Consider the following 15,449-nt stretch of genomic DNA (forward strand, 5'->3'; position numbering starts at 1 on the left):
ATGTTAAAAAAAAATTTTTTCATGTCACCATGAATATAAATCCTTTCTAGTCTTCACGAGACTAGAGGACCTCAGGTTGCCATATGTTTCACACGCGGTCAGAGCAACTCTGTCTTTATTATATTTCCACATTAAATTACATATCGAGTTACATCATTGTTCAGGACGCAGGCCTGAGAATAATATTAAAAACACAATTTAAAAAAAAAGGTTCCATTGTGATTTATAACATTTCATAGCCGTAATTAAACTGTGATTAAAAACATCAACTTCATTATGTCGTGTGCATGGATTAAAAGAGGGGTGACCACACGGAGGAGTTCAGTCCTCGTCTGCGTCATCGAAGGCCACGCCAGTCGCTTGCATCTTTCTGCAAAACAGATGAAACAGTTGTTGCTTTGCGTTCACCGAGTCATGTGGGTGTCGCTACTGTGAGTTTACCGATGAACTGAACTTTTTAGTTCCCGGGTTGATGAGCGAAGCCCCCGGAGCTCGTCTCTTCACGGTCACCGACGGAGCACAGCTCTGCTGCTGCCGGGGCTCAAAGTCTGAAGGAAAGACAAATAAAAGATGCCATCATCTATTTGTAACATGGCCACTGAAAATCGGGGATTCAGATTGGTCGGCAGAAGAAGAAAGCTGGATGATGTAGGCGTTTGTTTGCTGATCTAAATGAATGTGGCTGACGTTAAACTGCAGGTTGAGACGGTAACAGCCGAGCTGGAGCGATGGTTCTTATGTAACCACCCACAACCATCGAGAAGGAGGAGCATTCATTTCTCAGTGAGAACCACACAAATGCAATTTTATTTGATTATTTTGTGGATTTAAATATTGATATGTCCAATTCCAACGTTTCCTGTTCTAGGACTGATAATCATATTAAAAGATTTGATATTTAAACTCAGTAATTTGGGGTAGATGTGTATTTTCTCATTAACATCTAGTGAAAATGATTCACTAGACGAGAGACATTCTGTTCTGAGTTCAGGCTGGAAGCACAAATATTTTTCCATACTTATCCAGACCTGGAAATTACTGAAAATCTAATTCCATACTGCGTTGGAACCAGTGGTGTAAAGTAACGAAGAGGGAAGAATAAATACTGTTAAGAGTTTTAATTGAAGACTTGAATTTCTGGCTGTTTTGTTTCTTTGTACTTTTACTTTTGACACTCAAGGACATTTGATATAAGCTACTTTAAGACTTTTACTCCCATAATTTTCTCATGTGCAACTTTCACCAGTAATTTTCAAGTATCTTTACTTTAACTCAAGTAAAGCATGTGAGCACCTTATACACCACTGGTAGGAACCCTATATGAAAAAATGGAATTGTCTTTACTCGCATCCTGCTCTTAGGTTTCTATAAATTCAGCAGTGTGTACAAAAACATAATAAATGCCCTTTGCCTCCATTTGTCAAGTATGAGGCCCCTTTGCATCCAAAGCAATTTGTGGCTATACATTCAAAATATACGTACCTGTTTGGTGCCTGAGGGAGTTTTTCACCGGGCTGACGGTCGGGGGTCTAACTGGAGGGGACGACAAGACACACTCAGCACCGACACAAGTCGCTGTGAGCTCAAATCCCGAACTAAGTTGTTCAAAAAATAAAGTACATTTACTGTCAAGCTGAGCAATACTGTCGGCCATTCTGAACAGCAGCTCCCTCAGTTCCTCTGCAGCTTGTTGGCCCTCCAGCCGGGACAGGCCCACGCTCAGCGCGCCCGGCCCGGAGCCCACCCGGAGCTCTGCCCCGGCGTCGTGGACCACGACGGACACATCCCCGCTACCACAGGCCGACCTGAGGGAAGAGACGGGGGGATGCTCGGCCTCAGTAGCCTCAGGCTGGTTTCATGATCCAACTATTTTCAAAGGACGACATATTGCAACCTCACCTGAGCTTGAGGAGATAATCTTCTGTGGATTTCAGGGCAAACCTCTGTCTCTGCACAAAGGGGCACAGTTAAAAACTGGCGTCACTGCCGTGAAAACCAGCGGCGGCTCGGCGGCGGGGGGAAACTTACGAACTGGCTCAAGGCGTCCTCCGTGTACTCTGTGCTCCAAACATCAGCTGCATCTGTCAGACTACAAAAACACTGAGTCACACACACACATCAATGAAAGCGAGTGTGCGTACACGACCACAGAAGTATAGAGAGTAAATATCTGATGGATGAATATTATATTTTCTTCTCAACTAGAGCCCGACTGATATGTATTTTCGGGGGCCAATGCCGATATCGGGGACTACAAGATTACCAATACATCGGCAAATTTATATATGTATGTATATATATATATATATATATATATATATATATATATATATTTATTTTTTTTGTAATCTGTCAATGTTTCCTAAGATGTCGTTATCGAAAAACCTTTATGTCAAGCTTCAGTTACATTTATGACAGAAATGTAACTGAAGCTTGACATTTTAGTTCAACTATCATAAATAGCTATAAATTAAAAAAAAAAATGATATATATATATATATGTATACACACAACCAAATAAATAGAACTTGAATCAAGAAAATAAACATTAATTTTACCGAAAATCTGAACATGAATGCACATTCAAAGGCTCATACGTGTCGGCCGATAACATCGGTCGGGACACATGTGTCTATGAAAGGCTAATATCGGCCAGCCGGTATATCGGTCGTATATCCGCAGAACAACAGTCTGTCTCCGACTGTCTGAGACTCACCAGACACAGAAGGCGCCGTCGTTCCTCCTCCGCGTGTAGCACACGTACTTACAGCGGCTCTTCCCGTCCAGCACGGTGCAGTAGGACGTCTGGCTCGCCTCCACGTTCATGTTCATGTTCATGTTCATGTTCTCTCCGTCACCGAGTCAACGAAACACAGGAAGCAAAACCAAAATACGTTTCTTCTTCTTCTCCGTCTTCTCCTTCTTCTTCTTCTTCTTCTTCTTCTTCTCTTTAAGGGCGGCTTGCATCCTTTGTGTTGCATTACCGCCCCCTGCTGGAGTTATTTAACTGCCAACGCTGTCCAGCATGTTATATTTTTCCGATTAGTCCGGTCCTCTTAATGAAATGGACCAGATATTTCCTGCCTTGTCCGCGTCCCCCACGTCCCTGTACGCCCTTCAAACAGATATTCAGTGGTCTCCTTTCCAATCCCTCCATCGTAGACACATTTCTTCATCTTCTTCTGCTTATTCTTCTTCATGGCGAACAGCTCCCCCTACTGGACTGGCGTGTGGAACAGCAGGAAGACAAGAAAAAAAGGAAAAAGATTTCTGTTATATATTTTTTAAATATATTTTGTGCTTCTCGAAGACCCCCTCCAGTCACCTTTTGAAGTATATAAAAATAATCTGCTATGCATAATATTTTGTTTAACATTGTTTACCCCCAAAAAACTTTTTAAAAACCCTCGAAATGGGGCTGGAAACCATCCACCCTCTCTCCCTCATTGAGGAATTCTGAGACTATGAATATTCATGATATGCAAATAACACAGGCCCCGCCCACCACAGGTGCTCCTGCCAGGTTGACTGGTGGAATTATGTGCGCAAAAAGATGGTTAGAGGCAACATCGGTGAGATTCAGACATAAAACTTTCACGAACTGTTGACGCTAACGCTAACTGTCTGCTGACACACCTGCCCGCCACCTTGTGGATGCTAACTGCTAATGCTAACGCTAACTCACCTGACTCTAACCGCAACAAGATGGTTAGAGGCAACATCAGTGAGATTCAGACATAAAACTTTCACGAACTGTTAACGCTAACGCTAACTGTCTGCTCACACCTGCCCGCCACCTCGTGGATGCTAACTGCTCATGCTAACGCTAACACACCTGCTGTCCTCTCGTGATTCGCTGCCTTTGCTGCACTGGAAGTTTACGGTTTCTTTGCCTCACACTTGCATATACGACAGCGATTGGTTTTCTGTATTTGTGATGTACCAAATCTAGCTTGAACAGGATTAGTTTGAATTTCAAATTGCAGAGAAGTGAAACACAGAAATCTCCTTCTCCAGGAGAGGAATGTGAAAACACCAGATACAAGTCAATGTCAGACATTTAAGAGGACAGAGACAGAAGAAAAACACTTTATTGATGGGGGGGGGGGACTAAAAATTCTTTCTAATGTCATTTACTTGGCATTTTTCACATTTCCATCGTGCCGCCTTGAGGATGAATTTAGTGCGTAAACATGTGAATGCTTCTTTTTCCTCTGTAGTGTAAAAGGTCAACAGATGAATCAGAAACTGCTTTATTCATGAGGAGCTAGGATACAGTGTGTGATGCTGCAGATGAACACAGGTCTCTGGGTAGGACTTCCCTTTAAACCGCGATTGTAATTTGTTCATCAACTTATACATTTTTATTTGGTGGTGGAACTTTGTTTTTGAAGGTTACTTTTAATCTAAGTCTAATTTTCTTCAAAAAAAATAGGATATCCACATATATTTTGCATTATAGTTTTTTTACGGATGAAATGAACACATGGTCATTGTGGTTAATTAATGTTATGTACTTGGGTACTGAAAAGATCTGTGTAAAATTATTTTCAAGCATCCCTCCCAAGGAGATTTAAACCATATAAAAACCATATCAGTGTCTTGTCAAGATGCTGTCACCCTGGGCGCCTTCCACTGGAGGTTTACAGAGCACGCCCAACTGGGAGGTGACCCAGGGGTAGAACTATAGACCCAGAACCCGCTGGAGGGACTGCCTATCCAATCGGGCCTGGGAGCCCCTTAGGATCCCCCCAGGAGGAGTTGGAAAGCGTGGCTGGAGAGACGGATGTCTGGAACACCCTTCTCAGTCGGCTGCCTTCACAACCCGATCTCAGATAAGCAGAAGAAAATGTATGGATGGGTTTGCTTGTTGCTGGGAAGGTTTATTAGACAAACAGGGTAGCAGGGAAAGAACAAATCATTATGATAACAATGATAAAGAGACTGGAATGGAAATGTAAAGGGTTTATTTAATAAAGCATGTTGGATATTTCTAGGTAATCTGATTGAAGATTAATAAGATCAAAAACAAGATGTGGACATTAGATACAAGCTGCCTGTAAAAAACACGTCTCACACATCTAAACAAGCCTGTTGACCACCAAGGGTATACGAGTAATGGAGCGTTCCGCCTTTCTCCAGGAAGCAGTCGTGCTCATGGGTTCCCACTTTGATCCGTCTCTGGCAGACTCCCAGCAGGTCGTTGAAGATGATGTCACTGTCGTGCACCTCGAGCCTCAGGATGTCATTCTCCTGGGCCTTGAAGTGGCTGAACTCCTCCGCCCACCAGGGGTTTGGGTTGTTGTTGCGGACAGACGTCTCGCCAAGAACGGCAGGGCCACAGAACACCTTGACGTAGCCGTCTGTGGTTCCCAGGATGTTGGAGGGAAGATTGCTCGCCCGCAGGTTAAACAATTTGAGCTGGGCTTCAGCCACCGTCAGACTGCATAGCACCAGCAGGAGGAGCGGGAGACTGGAGGCCATGGCTTCACCGGACACTGGAGAAGGAACAGCGTCTTAATTTGGGTATTTGGATCTGTCACACACACTCTTAGCTTTCTGAGCTTGTGACTGCACTGATTTACTTAGACCTTGTGTCTGAAATCATGGACCATAACATTCAACATTCTTCTAAATCTCGTCATTAATAGCAAAATCCTGTTTCTTCAGTGATTATGGTCAGTTTCATATCCCTTTTAGCTGTTTGCCTCTGTGGTCATCTCTCAACCATAAATTTACTTCCTCTCGGTCCAATCATTCAGAATGAAAAGTATTGGCGGGGCAATGCAGGCCCTGGGCATGCTGTGTATAGCCCAATCAGACGATGCTAACTTTGTTATAATGTTATTTCATTCCTACCATATCATCAGAAATATTTTTTTGATAAGCTTTAGGTCTTGTATATAGTCCTAAAGGATGCAGAGATACCTTCAAAGATGTATTTTGGAACTAACTTTTTTTTGTGACTCCTGCATGACATCATATGATGGGGGATACTTTTCTGAACAAGAAAAGCTTGAGACAGTTTCTCTAGAAAATTTGTGGACATCTTGTGTTAAACGTAATTTTGGGGCCATATGTTTTTTTTCCCCTTGACCTTTGACAGATCAGGTCCAAATGTGAATCATGTCGTAGGCTGTGGTTGAATTGTCAAATTGGCTTAGGATGTTTCCTGAATCTAGAAGTTACCCCGAAGTATTTCGGCAGCCATGACAAGAGCTGTTCGGATTCTCTTAATGCTTAGGAAAGGAGCGTCAATGCTAGGAGAAGAAGGAGAAGAAGAAGAGTATGAATATGACCCAGAAGAGACGCACGTCAATAACATCCACCGTCGCATCATGACTTAGTATAGTGAAAGTCGGTGTCGGATTCTCTGAGCACCGCTGTCGGCTTTTCCGAATTTCCTATGAATCCTCCTTTACAGCTTTCCTTGAGCTCATGAGTGAGTTTTCCATTGAGGTCAAGGAATAGTAGATAGGACAAGACGATAGGAAGGACGATCCCAATCCATCCCATGCTTGTGTTTCCCTGTGATCATCTGCACCTGTTCTGAATGTGTCTCACCTGCGTATCGTTACCTGTGCCCCCTCGTGTGTGTATATATTCTCTGTGCCGCCCTTTGTTCTTGTTGGAACCATGCATCATCTCAGTGCTTTGTGTCCACGGTCCTGTGTTGAAGAGTTTTTGTTTGTTTTGACCTTTAACACTGGAGGTCTGTTTTTGGTTTCCTTTTTAGTAAATACCTTTATCCCCCAACCTGCATTCTGGGTCCTGCTCTACCAAACTGTGACAAATACTTGTCATTTAACTACATTTTGAATTTCAAACAAACACTATTCTCAGCCAAAACTGTTTGATCCTGGACAATTCTGCAAATTACATAGGATGTATTATTATTGTTTGCATGGCAATAAAGGTCTGTACACCTGCCGCTGGTGCGTTCCGAGGGATCGCATGTAGTCGACCTCTTGGCATTAGGGGGAAAGTGTGAGTTGTACAATCATCCAATATCCAATGAGTTTTGGGGACACTGGGCAGCTTAAGGACATCCAGGTTGGAGATTTGAGACACTCGGAAAAAACCTGATACCACACATGGCTATAAAATGATTTTAAGATGTCGTTGTGCAAAGAAAGGCCAGTATAACCTCTGATGGCAACCCTCGCATGGAACAGAATTAGGATCTACAGTATTATACAGTACGAAAAAACCAATACTTAAGGAGAAACCAGAAACACCAAGTTCAAATACAAACATGTCACATGGGACTGTTGCTGTTGACAAGTCATGTTGCACTGTCCCCCTGATTCCTAAATCAAGCAATTGTGTCAAACTCAATACGACTCATGACTCAGCGCTAATGATGAATGACGTGTCAAAGTCTTCAGAGGGCGACTGTGTGAACATTTTGTCCTGTAACAGCTGGGCTTGTTTGGACTGTTCCTCCATCTACCTGCATGTGATCTCGAACGATTACAAATATTACATACTGTAGTTATGTTTTGGAAAATTCCATCAACTTTTTTTAATACTTATTTCAGACCCACTGTCTGCTGCCATCTCATTTATTCATCTCCCAGTTTTAGTCTATGTTACGGTACCTATTGGTCCCCCCCCCCCTTTCATCTGCAACCAAGGCTGAGAAAGAAGGTGACAAGCCAAGATTTATTTATTTTTAATTTTAATTTTTTTTAACCAATTTGGTAATTAAACCCAGTTGAATCACAGTTGGACATTTTGAACATTTTAATAATTAAAAAATTGTGATCAAATAAACAGGTTTGTCTTTTATAACTTTAGAAACAAATGAAGTGAAAATGTTGTGAAACGCACAAAAAAATTTGGATTAAAATAAGTAATAAAAAATCATCTAAACATTTACAAAATAAAACTGAAATAATGGCAAATTAAGATTTAAAAGAGGGGTGTATCTTAATGTGATCAAAGTAAAAGGATAAGTAAGGTGATCAAAAATATGGGGAATACAGTATGGCTATTTCAGTTATTTTCAAAATTCAATAAAAGCGCCTTTCAAGCTATTCTTTCAGCTTCTATTTCTTCTGTTTTCTTTCCCGCTATTTCTATTTCTGCAAAATGATCTAGTCTGTTTTCAGAATTAAGATCAAGGGTGGTGAAAAGTGACAAACACGCAGGGCACAAATAGCCTAAAGGCACAGATTAGCTTGAATTGATAGGTAAAGAACACAAATGCCGCACTGAGCAAAATGACAATAACAGTAAAAATATTACCTTCACTCCTGTTTGCCTTGTTTCTCACCACACTGTGTGTAGTTCTGTATGTTTTAAAGGCCAGCAGACCTATCAGTGTCCTCTCACCCTCCCACAACCCACTGACAACACAACCTGGTACACTCTCAGCATTACGTAATATGGCAGAGTCAATGTTTTTGTTTGGGTTGGCTTGTTGGTCCCACTGGTCACCTTACCGAGTATAGGATGAGAGGTCGATAGCACCGCAATCATCTAATTAGATTGTGTGTCTGAAACAACCCTTATATGGCACCAAAAAATGCAGTTGTCTGTTACCGAGTTGTAAGCATGCCTATTGTTCATCCAATAAGATCCAATCCGACCTGAATCCAAACATCAACTTCTAAACTTTTGTTTGAATGTGGCCCAACCCATCATTTCCCATCCTGTCCCATTGGGCTCAGAACTATGCCAAGCCATTCGAGCATATATTCCAAATCCTTGATTTCAGACTTTAGTTTCCTCCACTAGTTGGTTCTTTGTCAGTACTAGTTGGACACTTGTTTGTACTAGTTTGACATTTTGTCATACTAGTTGAACAAAAACTCTTACTTTTCACTTTTCTCAGCAACTAATGGAACATTTGTCCAACTTGTTCCAGCAGAAGTCTCGCTAGTGATGCAGGTCACCAAAGTCCAAACCAGTCATCTGTTTGACGCACTAGTGGTTCTGTGTCAGTCTTAGAAGGTAATTAACTCTAAGCAAACCACAATGGCCAAATGTTTCTCTCCCACAATACGATGCAAAATGAGTCAACACACAATACGACATTTGGTTGTTGCAGCATAGTTTATTATTCATCGTCAACCTTGGAAAAGGCGGTAAAATAATAGCCAGTGATAAAGTGGGACAAAGGCACCAGAATTAATTAATTAATCAAGAGATAATTGACACGCTCTGAGGAAAGTATGGTACTAACTCTCCCTCAATTCAGTCTGAGAGATGCAAGTTGCATGTAAAGATTGAAGGTCAGATGTATCCACACATGATACATTTCTACACGCTGAGGGTGTACTCGTAATGGAGGTTGCCGCCTGTCTTCAGGGGGCAGTCGTGCCCATAGTTTCCCACTTTGATCTGAATTTGGCAGACTCCCAGCAGGTCATCGGAGAGGAGGTCCCTGTCAAACACCTGGAGCTTCAGGATGTCATGCTGCCGGGCATCGAAGTAGGAGAACGCCTCCGACCACCAGGGGTTTGGGTTGTTGAGTTTGACGGATGTCGTGCCAAGATTGGCGGAGCTACAGAACACCTTAACGTAGCCATCTGCGGCTGAAAAAGTGTCAGGGCGAAGACCGCTGGCCCGCAGGTTGGACAAACTCAGCCGAGCTTCTGCCACAGTCAGACTGCACAGGACCAGCAGGAGGAGGGGAAGACTGGAGGCCATGGCTTCACAGGAAACTGTGGACGAGGGACAACAAGTCCAGAGTGTAGCTCGCATTCTGAAATGTTTTCTCAATTCTAATTTTGGACCTTAATACATTTTGTGTCACATTAGTGCCAATAATTGGCAATAAGTGTTTTAACTCTGACCAAATCCAGGTTAAACCATAAATATGTCTGCAGACAACTTGTGAGTGGACAGGAGCAAGTCAGTTATCAGACGTTACCAGGTAGAATCTAGTGTTACTGTTATACTAATATAATAAAATACACCTGAAAAATATTTGATCAGTTTTGCACTTCTGGGATTCTGTTCATCTGAACATTAGATTTTACAAACGATTACAATCATCCACCAATGAAGTGAAGTGAGTTATTTACATGACACCTGTGATCCTCCATAAACTGAACACTATATAGATACAACAAATACTTAGCGATGTAATTTCCATCATGGGGGCACCACCAGCCCCCAGTGTATATAAACTTATAAATGGGGGCACAGAGGCAGCAGTGACCCTGGAGAATGGATCGAATTGAAGAAATGAAAAGAGAAAATGAAAATAGCTCAATATGGCAAAACTTAAAGATTGTATTATATAATGTCTTACCTGTAGTTTTGATACTTTGCTTCTGACCTCTCCATCTGCAGTCACATATTTTATAGGCCAGCAGAGCTCCAATCAGTTTGATTAAAAAAAAACTCCCATAAAACCTGCTACGCCCTCAGCATTACACAGCACGACAGAAATGGAGTGACCGTGGATTTTTTTGGCAACTATACAGACATTTTGAGTAGACTGACACCACCGATTTGTATTATAAGCATGACGACTATTCTGGATGAATTATTGCTTAAAGGCAATTTTTCATATCTTTAGCCTTTTAATGCTATTTGCTGTATATGTAGATATTTGTGCTTTTTCTCTGAAATCGCTTCACAAATAGATTGTTTTCACATCAGACTAATAATGTCAACAAGTCAGCCTCCACACACACACACCCTCCAATCCAAAGCCCTCCAAGAGCTGAGTCCAAAAAAAGAGTCCAGTGTGCCACTTGCTCACCGAGCAGAGTAAACCAAATTACAACACAATGCAAAGAAATGAATTTGAAATACCAGAAAACACTTGACTGTCTTTTCTAATCCAAGTGACATTGTTGGAGTCAGAACCTCGCACTCAACTTTGTTGTCCAGCGGACAAAGAAATTAATAATCGTTAATACAAGAAAACAGTTTTTTTAGCTTATTCATTTCTGGATGAATTATTGCTTGAAGGCAATTTTTCATATCTTTAGCCTTTTAATGCTATTTGCTGTATATGTAGATATTTGTGCTTTTTCTCTGAAATCGCTTCACCCTTTACTAAATAATAATTAGGTTCAGGTGTGAGATACCTCCTTAGTCTGTTAATCATTCTGGGGTATAGATAATGAATGGATGGTATTTAAAAAAAAATGAAATAAATTGTTCATAGCGTTTACAGCAGTAGACACCCTGATGTTTGCAAAGTTAAAAATGAACTAATTTGAACCAAATGTTTCCACGGCTATGGCATTGCCTTTGGAATTTACATGTTCTGTTGTACAGTTGTGTAACTGCATCTGTTCTCTCTATCTCTTTTCTCATACTTTTACACACACACACACACACACACACACACACACAGGAGAGACTGGCCTGTCCTGTATATGCTGGCACGCAAGTTAATAAGGGCCATAAGGGTTTGATCACATCAAACAGTGATATCAATCTGGATGAGATTAGAATTATGGGTGATGGTCATTAGTTATGTAATTTTTAAAGCTGCAATACTCTAATTGTGTTACCGTGCTGATCGCCAGAATTTGTTATTTTCACAGGGAGCTCTTCCATGCGGTTCTAATAGTTAGTTCACTAGATTGTAATATTTTGAACATTGAACGTGAAGTACAACAGCAATCTTTTTCCAAAAGAAGCAAATTCCTCTCCATCGCATCCGCTATCACTACTCACTTGGGTAAGTTGGACTCATGTTTTTCTTGATTACTAACGTAAAGAGAGCTTAATGAGAAATTGTGTATAACCAGAAAGTCCAAATTACATAACTGAATAAATAATATCAAACACAATGCATCAGAAACTTAGTTTGCCATTCATACGTCCCTGTTCATTTGTCCATCAAAAGCCATTAAAGCTGCTGCTCGGCAGGATTGAGAGAAGTGTGGACATAGTCTCAGAATTCAAAACCCAACGACTCCTGCTGAAGACACAGATGATCTTCATGTGATGAGCAAGTTGGTCCCTGCCGCTTGCACTGGTTTCATCCCTAGATGGTTTAGCTTCAGACTGTGCTATATGTAAATACTGTGCTGTGCAATATATATATATTTTTTATATATTTATTTCAATGTTATATTTTAATATTTATGCAACCTCAGTATTTGCTTTGCAATAAAGTGTATTTTGAAAGCAATTGGTTTCTCATTACATAAAGATACAACAATGGGAAGATTACTTAATTTTTTTATCAATATGCTTTTTGGTTTAATTCAAGGCATTACACATATATTAATTTGGGGAAATCAGATTCACTGGTTCAGTAGTACCGATGCAGTATCGCAAAGAAAAGCATAACAAATTTATCAGAGTACACAATGATGTAATATTATCAAGCTTTATTTTACACATGAATAAAATACAGTAGGTGTGTTGAATGTTACTTCCTCAGCTGTTTCCTCAGCTGTTCCCCCAGCAAAGTCAGCATCTGTGGAGAAAAGCAACTATGAAACTATGATCCAGGAAAAAAATATTCCTCCTCACATATTCATCACGCATTTGCAAATTCAGTACATGAACATGACTGTGGTCACAGCTGGGAATAGCGACACATACTTAGCATTTAGCATAGCACGGGATGCTACGACTGGTGATAAACAGTGAAGCTAACTAAACACTATGACACAGACGGGGGAGCATTTGGCCGGGAGAGCACAGACAACGACACACACAAGTCTGGAAAACTCTCAAAAACAGATTAGACCCCTTGGACATGAACATATTTTGCTCCTCGTTGTGAAGGAGTGAGCTCGGTCGTGACCGAACGAGTGAGGCTGAGCTCCGGCACTGAGCAGCGCTGGGTGGCTCGTACCCGGATGACGGACAGAGCGGAGACACGCCCCCTGGCTGTGATTGGACATTTTTCCTCGGGCGTGGTGGATTCTGGCAAATGGCACTAAAGGCAGTAGGGGGAGGTGAGTGACCCAGAGTCTGTCACAGACGATCTGTCTCACATGTTATTACCAGCATATAGCGACAGTTTCAGCAAATATGAAAAAAAAAAATTTTGCAAATCCTACCGACAGCAGCTTTAAGTCTGCATGTGCTCACCCTCAGTTTTATCTGCAACCGAGGCTGAGACAGAAGGTGTCAGGCCATTTGTTTTATTATATTGTTGTTTTATATTATTAGTAATTCAAACATTTTGAACAAATAAACAGGTTTGTCTCTTTTAACTATGGAGGAAAGAATCAAAGTACTAGAGGAAAAAATCATCTAAACATTTAAAAACAAAAATTAAATAATGGCAAATTAAGATTTAAAACAGGCATATATCTTAATGACATTATTATTTGAAACATGTTTTATTCAGCGAAGAAAAGAGACATCAAAAGATCATGTGATCAAAGTAAAAGGATAAGTAGGGTGATCAAAGATATGGGGAATACAGAAGGGGTATTATAGTTATTTTCTAAATTCAATAAAAGCCCCTTTCAAGCTACTCTTTCAGCTGCTATTTCTTTTGTTTTCTTTCCCGCTATTTCTATTTCTGCAAAATGATCTTGGCATGTTTTCAGTCTGTTTCTCACACATCTAAGCGAGCCTATTGACCACCAAGGGTATATGTGTAATAGAGCGTTCCGCCTTCCTCCAGGCAGCAGTCGTGCTGATGGGTTCCGACTTTGATCCGTCTCTGGCAGACTCCCAGCAGGTCGTCGTAGACGAGGTCCCTGTCGAACACCTCGAGCCTCAGGATGTCATTCTCCGAGGCATCGAAGTAGGAGAACTCCTCGGTCCAAAAGGGGTTTGGGTTGTTGAGTTTGACGGATGTCGTCCCAAGATGGGCAGAGCCGTAGATGATCACCTTAACGTAGCCATCTGCGGCTGAAAAAGGGTCAGAGTCAAGACCGCGGGCCCGCAGGTTGTACAACCTCAGCCAAGCTTCGGCCGCAGTCAGACTGCACAGGACCAGCAGGAGGAGGGGAAGACCGGAGGCCATGGCTTCACAGGACACTGTGGAGGACGAGGGACAACAAATCCAGCGATGCAATTTCAACCATGTGGGCACCACCACCCCCCAGTGTATATAAACTTATAAATGGGGGCACAGAGGCAGCAGTGACCCTGGAGAATGGATCGAATTGAAGAAATGAAAAGAGAAAATGAAAATAGCTCAATTGGGCGAACCTTAACGATTGTATTATATAATGTCTTACCTGTAGTTTTGATACTTTGCTTCTGACCTCTCCATCTGCAGTCCCATATTTTATAGGCCAGCAGAGCTCCAATCAGTTTGATTAAAAAAGAAACTCCCATAAACCTGCTACGCCCTCAGCATTACACAGCACGACAGAAATGGAGTGACCGTGGATTTTTTTGGCAACTATACAGACATTTTGAGTAGACTGACACCACCGATTTGTATTATAAGCATGACAACGTTTCTGGATGAATTATTGCTTAAAGGCAATTTTTTATATCTTTAGCCTTTTAATGCTATTTGCTGTATATGTAGATATTTGTGCTTTTTCTCTGAAATCGCTTCACAAATAGATTGTTTTCACATCAGAATAATAATGTCAACAAGTCAGCCTCCACACACACACACCCTCCAACCCAAAGCCCTCCAAGAGCTAAGTCCAAAAAAGAGTCCCGTGTGTCAACACTTGCTCACCGAGCAGAGTAAACCAAATTACAACACAATGCAAAGAAATGAATTTGAAATACCAGAAAACACTTGACTGTCTTTTCTAATCCAAGCGACATTGTTGGAGTCAGAAGCTCGCACTCAACTTTGTTGTCCAGCGGACAGAAGGAAATTCATAATCGTTAATAAAACAAAACAATTTTTGTTCACTAGATTGTAAAATTTTGAACATTGAACGTGAAGTACCACAGCAATCTTTTTCCAAACGAAGCACATTCCTCTTATGTTATCGTTCAATCACATCCGCTGTCAATACTCACTTGGGTAAGTTGGGCTCATGTTTTTCTTGATTACTAACATAAAGAGAGCTTAATGAGAAACTGTGTATAACTAGAAAGTCCAAATTACATAACTGAATAAATAATAATAAACACAATGCATCATAAAATTAGTTTGCCATTCACACGTCCCTGTTCATTTGTCCATCAAAAGCCATTAAAGATTCCTTGATACCAAAGCATCTTTCACTGAAAAGAATTTCTCAATTTTTCCATCTCTTCTTTCTTGTAGTAATATGAGATGGAGAGATACATGGGTCACAAACTGTCATGATTCTGCCCCACGCACACTTGAACTTAAATGTATTTTGGTTGTGGACTCTTTTTTTTTCTCTGCGTTTGCTTTAAGATTATATTCTGTAGTTTTCCTCGTGTCTAGGTTTTAGTAAAGTTACCGTGGTTACCCCCTGTTTGTTTATGTCGAGTTTGTCATTTCCTGTTATTACTTTGAAGTCACGTTCCTCTTGTCTCTGCACTTCCTGTCTCTTTCCAGTGGGACTCACCTGGTGTGTTGGGTCTCTGTGCTCGCCGTCCTCGGGTCAGTTCGTCCT

At 41.2% G+C, this 15,449-nt stretch overlaps 3 protein-coding genes across 10 annotated transcripts; all 3 read right to left on the reverse strand.

The window, feature by feature from the left end:
- Nucleotides 1–98: 98 nt before the first annotated feature.
- On the reverse strand, nt 99–2,937 carry paxx (PAXX non-homologous end joining factor). Of its 4 annotated transcripts, none has more exons than XM_035639717.2 (7): nt 2,717–2,937; nt 2,029–2,089; nt 1,900–1,943; nt 1,621–1,805; nt 1,483–1,533; nt 455–548; nt 99–370 (listed from the first exon to the last, which is right to left on the reverse strand). In XM_035639717.2, the coding sequence occupies exons 1-7, from the start codon at nt 2,842–2,844 to the stop codon at nt 322–324; spliced, it is 612 nt and encodes a 203-aa protein (XP_035495610.2). In that variant the 5' UTR covers nt 2,845–2,937; the 3' UTR covers nt 99–321. The 4 variants fall into 4 exon arrangements, with proteins under 4 accessions (XP_035495610.2, XP_035495608.2, XP_035495609.2 ...); XM_035639715.2 differs by having other exon boundaries at nt 442–548; nt 1,900–1,949; XM_035639716.2 differs by having other exon boundaries at nt 1,627–1,805; nt 1,900–1,949; nt 2,717–2,936.
- A 2,013-nt stretch (nt 2,938–4,950) lies between these two features.
- On the reverse strand, nt 4,951–8,397 carry LOC118314571 (perforin-1). Of its 2 annotated transcripts, none has more exons than XM_035641111.2 (2): nt 8,251–8,397; nt 4,951–5,498 (listed from the first exon to the last, which is right to left on the reverse strand). In XM_035641111.2, the coding sequence occupies exon 2, from the start codon at nt 5,482–5,484 to the stop codon at nt 5,074–5,076; it is 411 nt and encodes a 136-aa protein (XP_035497004.1). In that variant the 5' UTR covers nt 5,485–5,498; nt 8,251–8,397; the 3' UTR covers nt 4,951–5,073. The 2 variants fall into 2 exon arrangements, with proteins under 2 accessions (XP_035497004.1, XP_035497003.1); XM_035641110.2 differs by lacking the exon at nt 8,251–8,397 and adding an exon at nt 6,190–6,226.
- Nucleotides 8,398–9,041: 644 nt separating this feature from the next.
- LOC118314561 (perforin-1) lies at nt 9,042–14,330 on the reverse strand. Of its 4 annotated transcripts, none has more exons than XM_047330856.1 (2): nt 14,130–14,244; nt 9,042–9,671 (listed from the first exon to the last, which is right to left on the reverse strand). In XM_047330856.1, exons 1-2 carry the CDS (start codon nt 14,227–14,229, stop codon nt 9,268–9,270), a joined length of 504 nt encoding a protein of 167 aa, XP_047186812.1. In that variant the 5' UTR covers nt 14,230–14,244; the 3' UTR covers nt 9,042–9,267. The 4 variants fall into 4 exon arrangements, with proteins under 4 accessions (XP_047186812.1, XP_035496988.1, XP_035495749.2 ...); XM_035641095.2 differs by lacking the exon at nt 14,130–14,244 and adding an exon at nt 10,265–10,384; XM_035639856.2 differs by lacking the exon at nt 9,042–9,671 and adding an exon at nt 13,061–13,926 and having other exon boundaries at nt 14,130–14,330.
- Between the last annotated feature and the right edge of the window lie 1,119 nt (nt 14,331–15,449).

Source organism: Scophthalmus maximus, chromosome 3 (assembly GCF_022379125.1).
Source record: "Scophthalmus maximus strain ysfricsl-2021 chromosome 3, ASM2237912v1, whole genome shotgun sequence".
Classification (NCBI taxonomy): domain Eukaryota; kingdom Metazoa; phylum Chordata; class Actinopteri; order Pleuronectiformes; family Scophthalmidae; genus Scophthalmus; species Scophthalmus maximus.

Coding starts and splice junctions, on each gene's coding strand:
- paxx (XM_035639714.2), bottom strand. CDS start 2,844: ATGAACATGAACATGAACATGAACGTGGAGGCGAGCCAGACGTCCTAC. Junction 1,950..2,028: donor AGGACGCCTTGAGCCAGTTC/GTAAGTTTCCCC, acceptor CCCTTTGTGCAG/AGACAGAGGTTTGCCCTGAA. Junction 549..1,482: donor CTCCCTCAGGCACCAAACAG/GTACGTATATTT, acceptor TCTTTCCTTCAG/ACTTTGAGCCCCGGCAGCAG.
- LOC118314571 (XM_035641110.2), bottom strand. CDS start 6,211: ATGGCTGCCGAAATACTTCGGG. Junction 5,499..6,189: donor GGCTGCCGAAATACTTCGGG/GTAACTTCTAGA, acceptor TTCCTTCTCCAG/TGTCCGGTGAAGCCATGGCC.
- LOC118314561 (XM_035639856.2), bottom strand. CDS start 14,229: ATGGGAGTTTCTTTTTTAATCAAACTGATTGGAGCTCTGCTGGCCTAT. Junction 13,927..14,129: donor GCAAAGTATCAAAACTACAG/GTAAGACATTAT, acceptor CGTCCTCCACAG/TGTCCTGTGAAGCCATGGCC.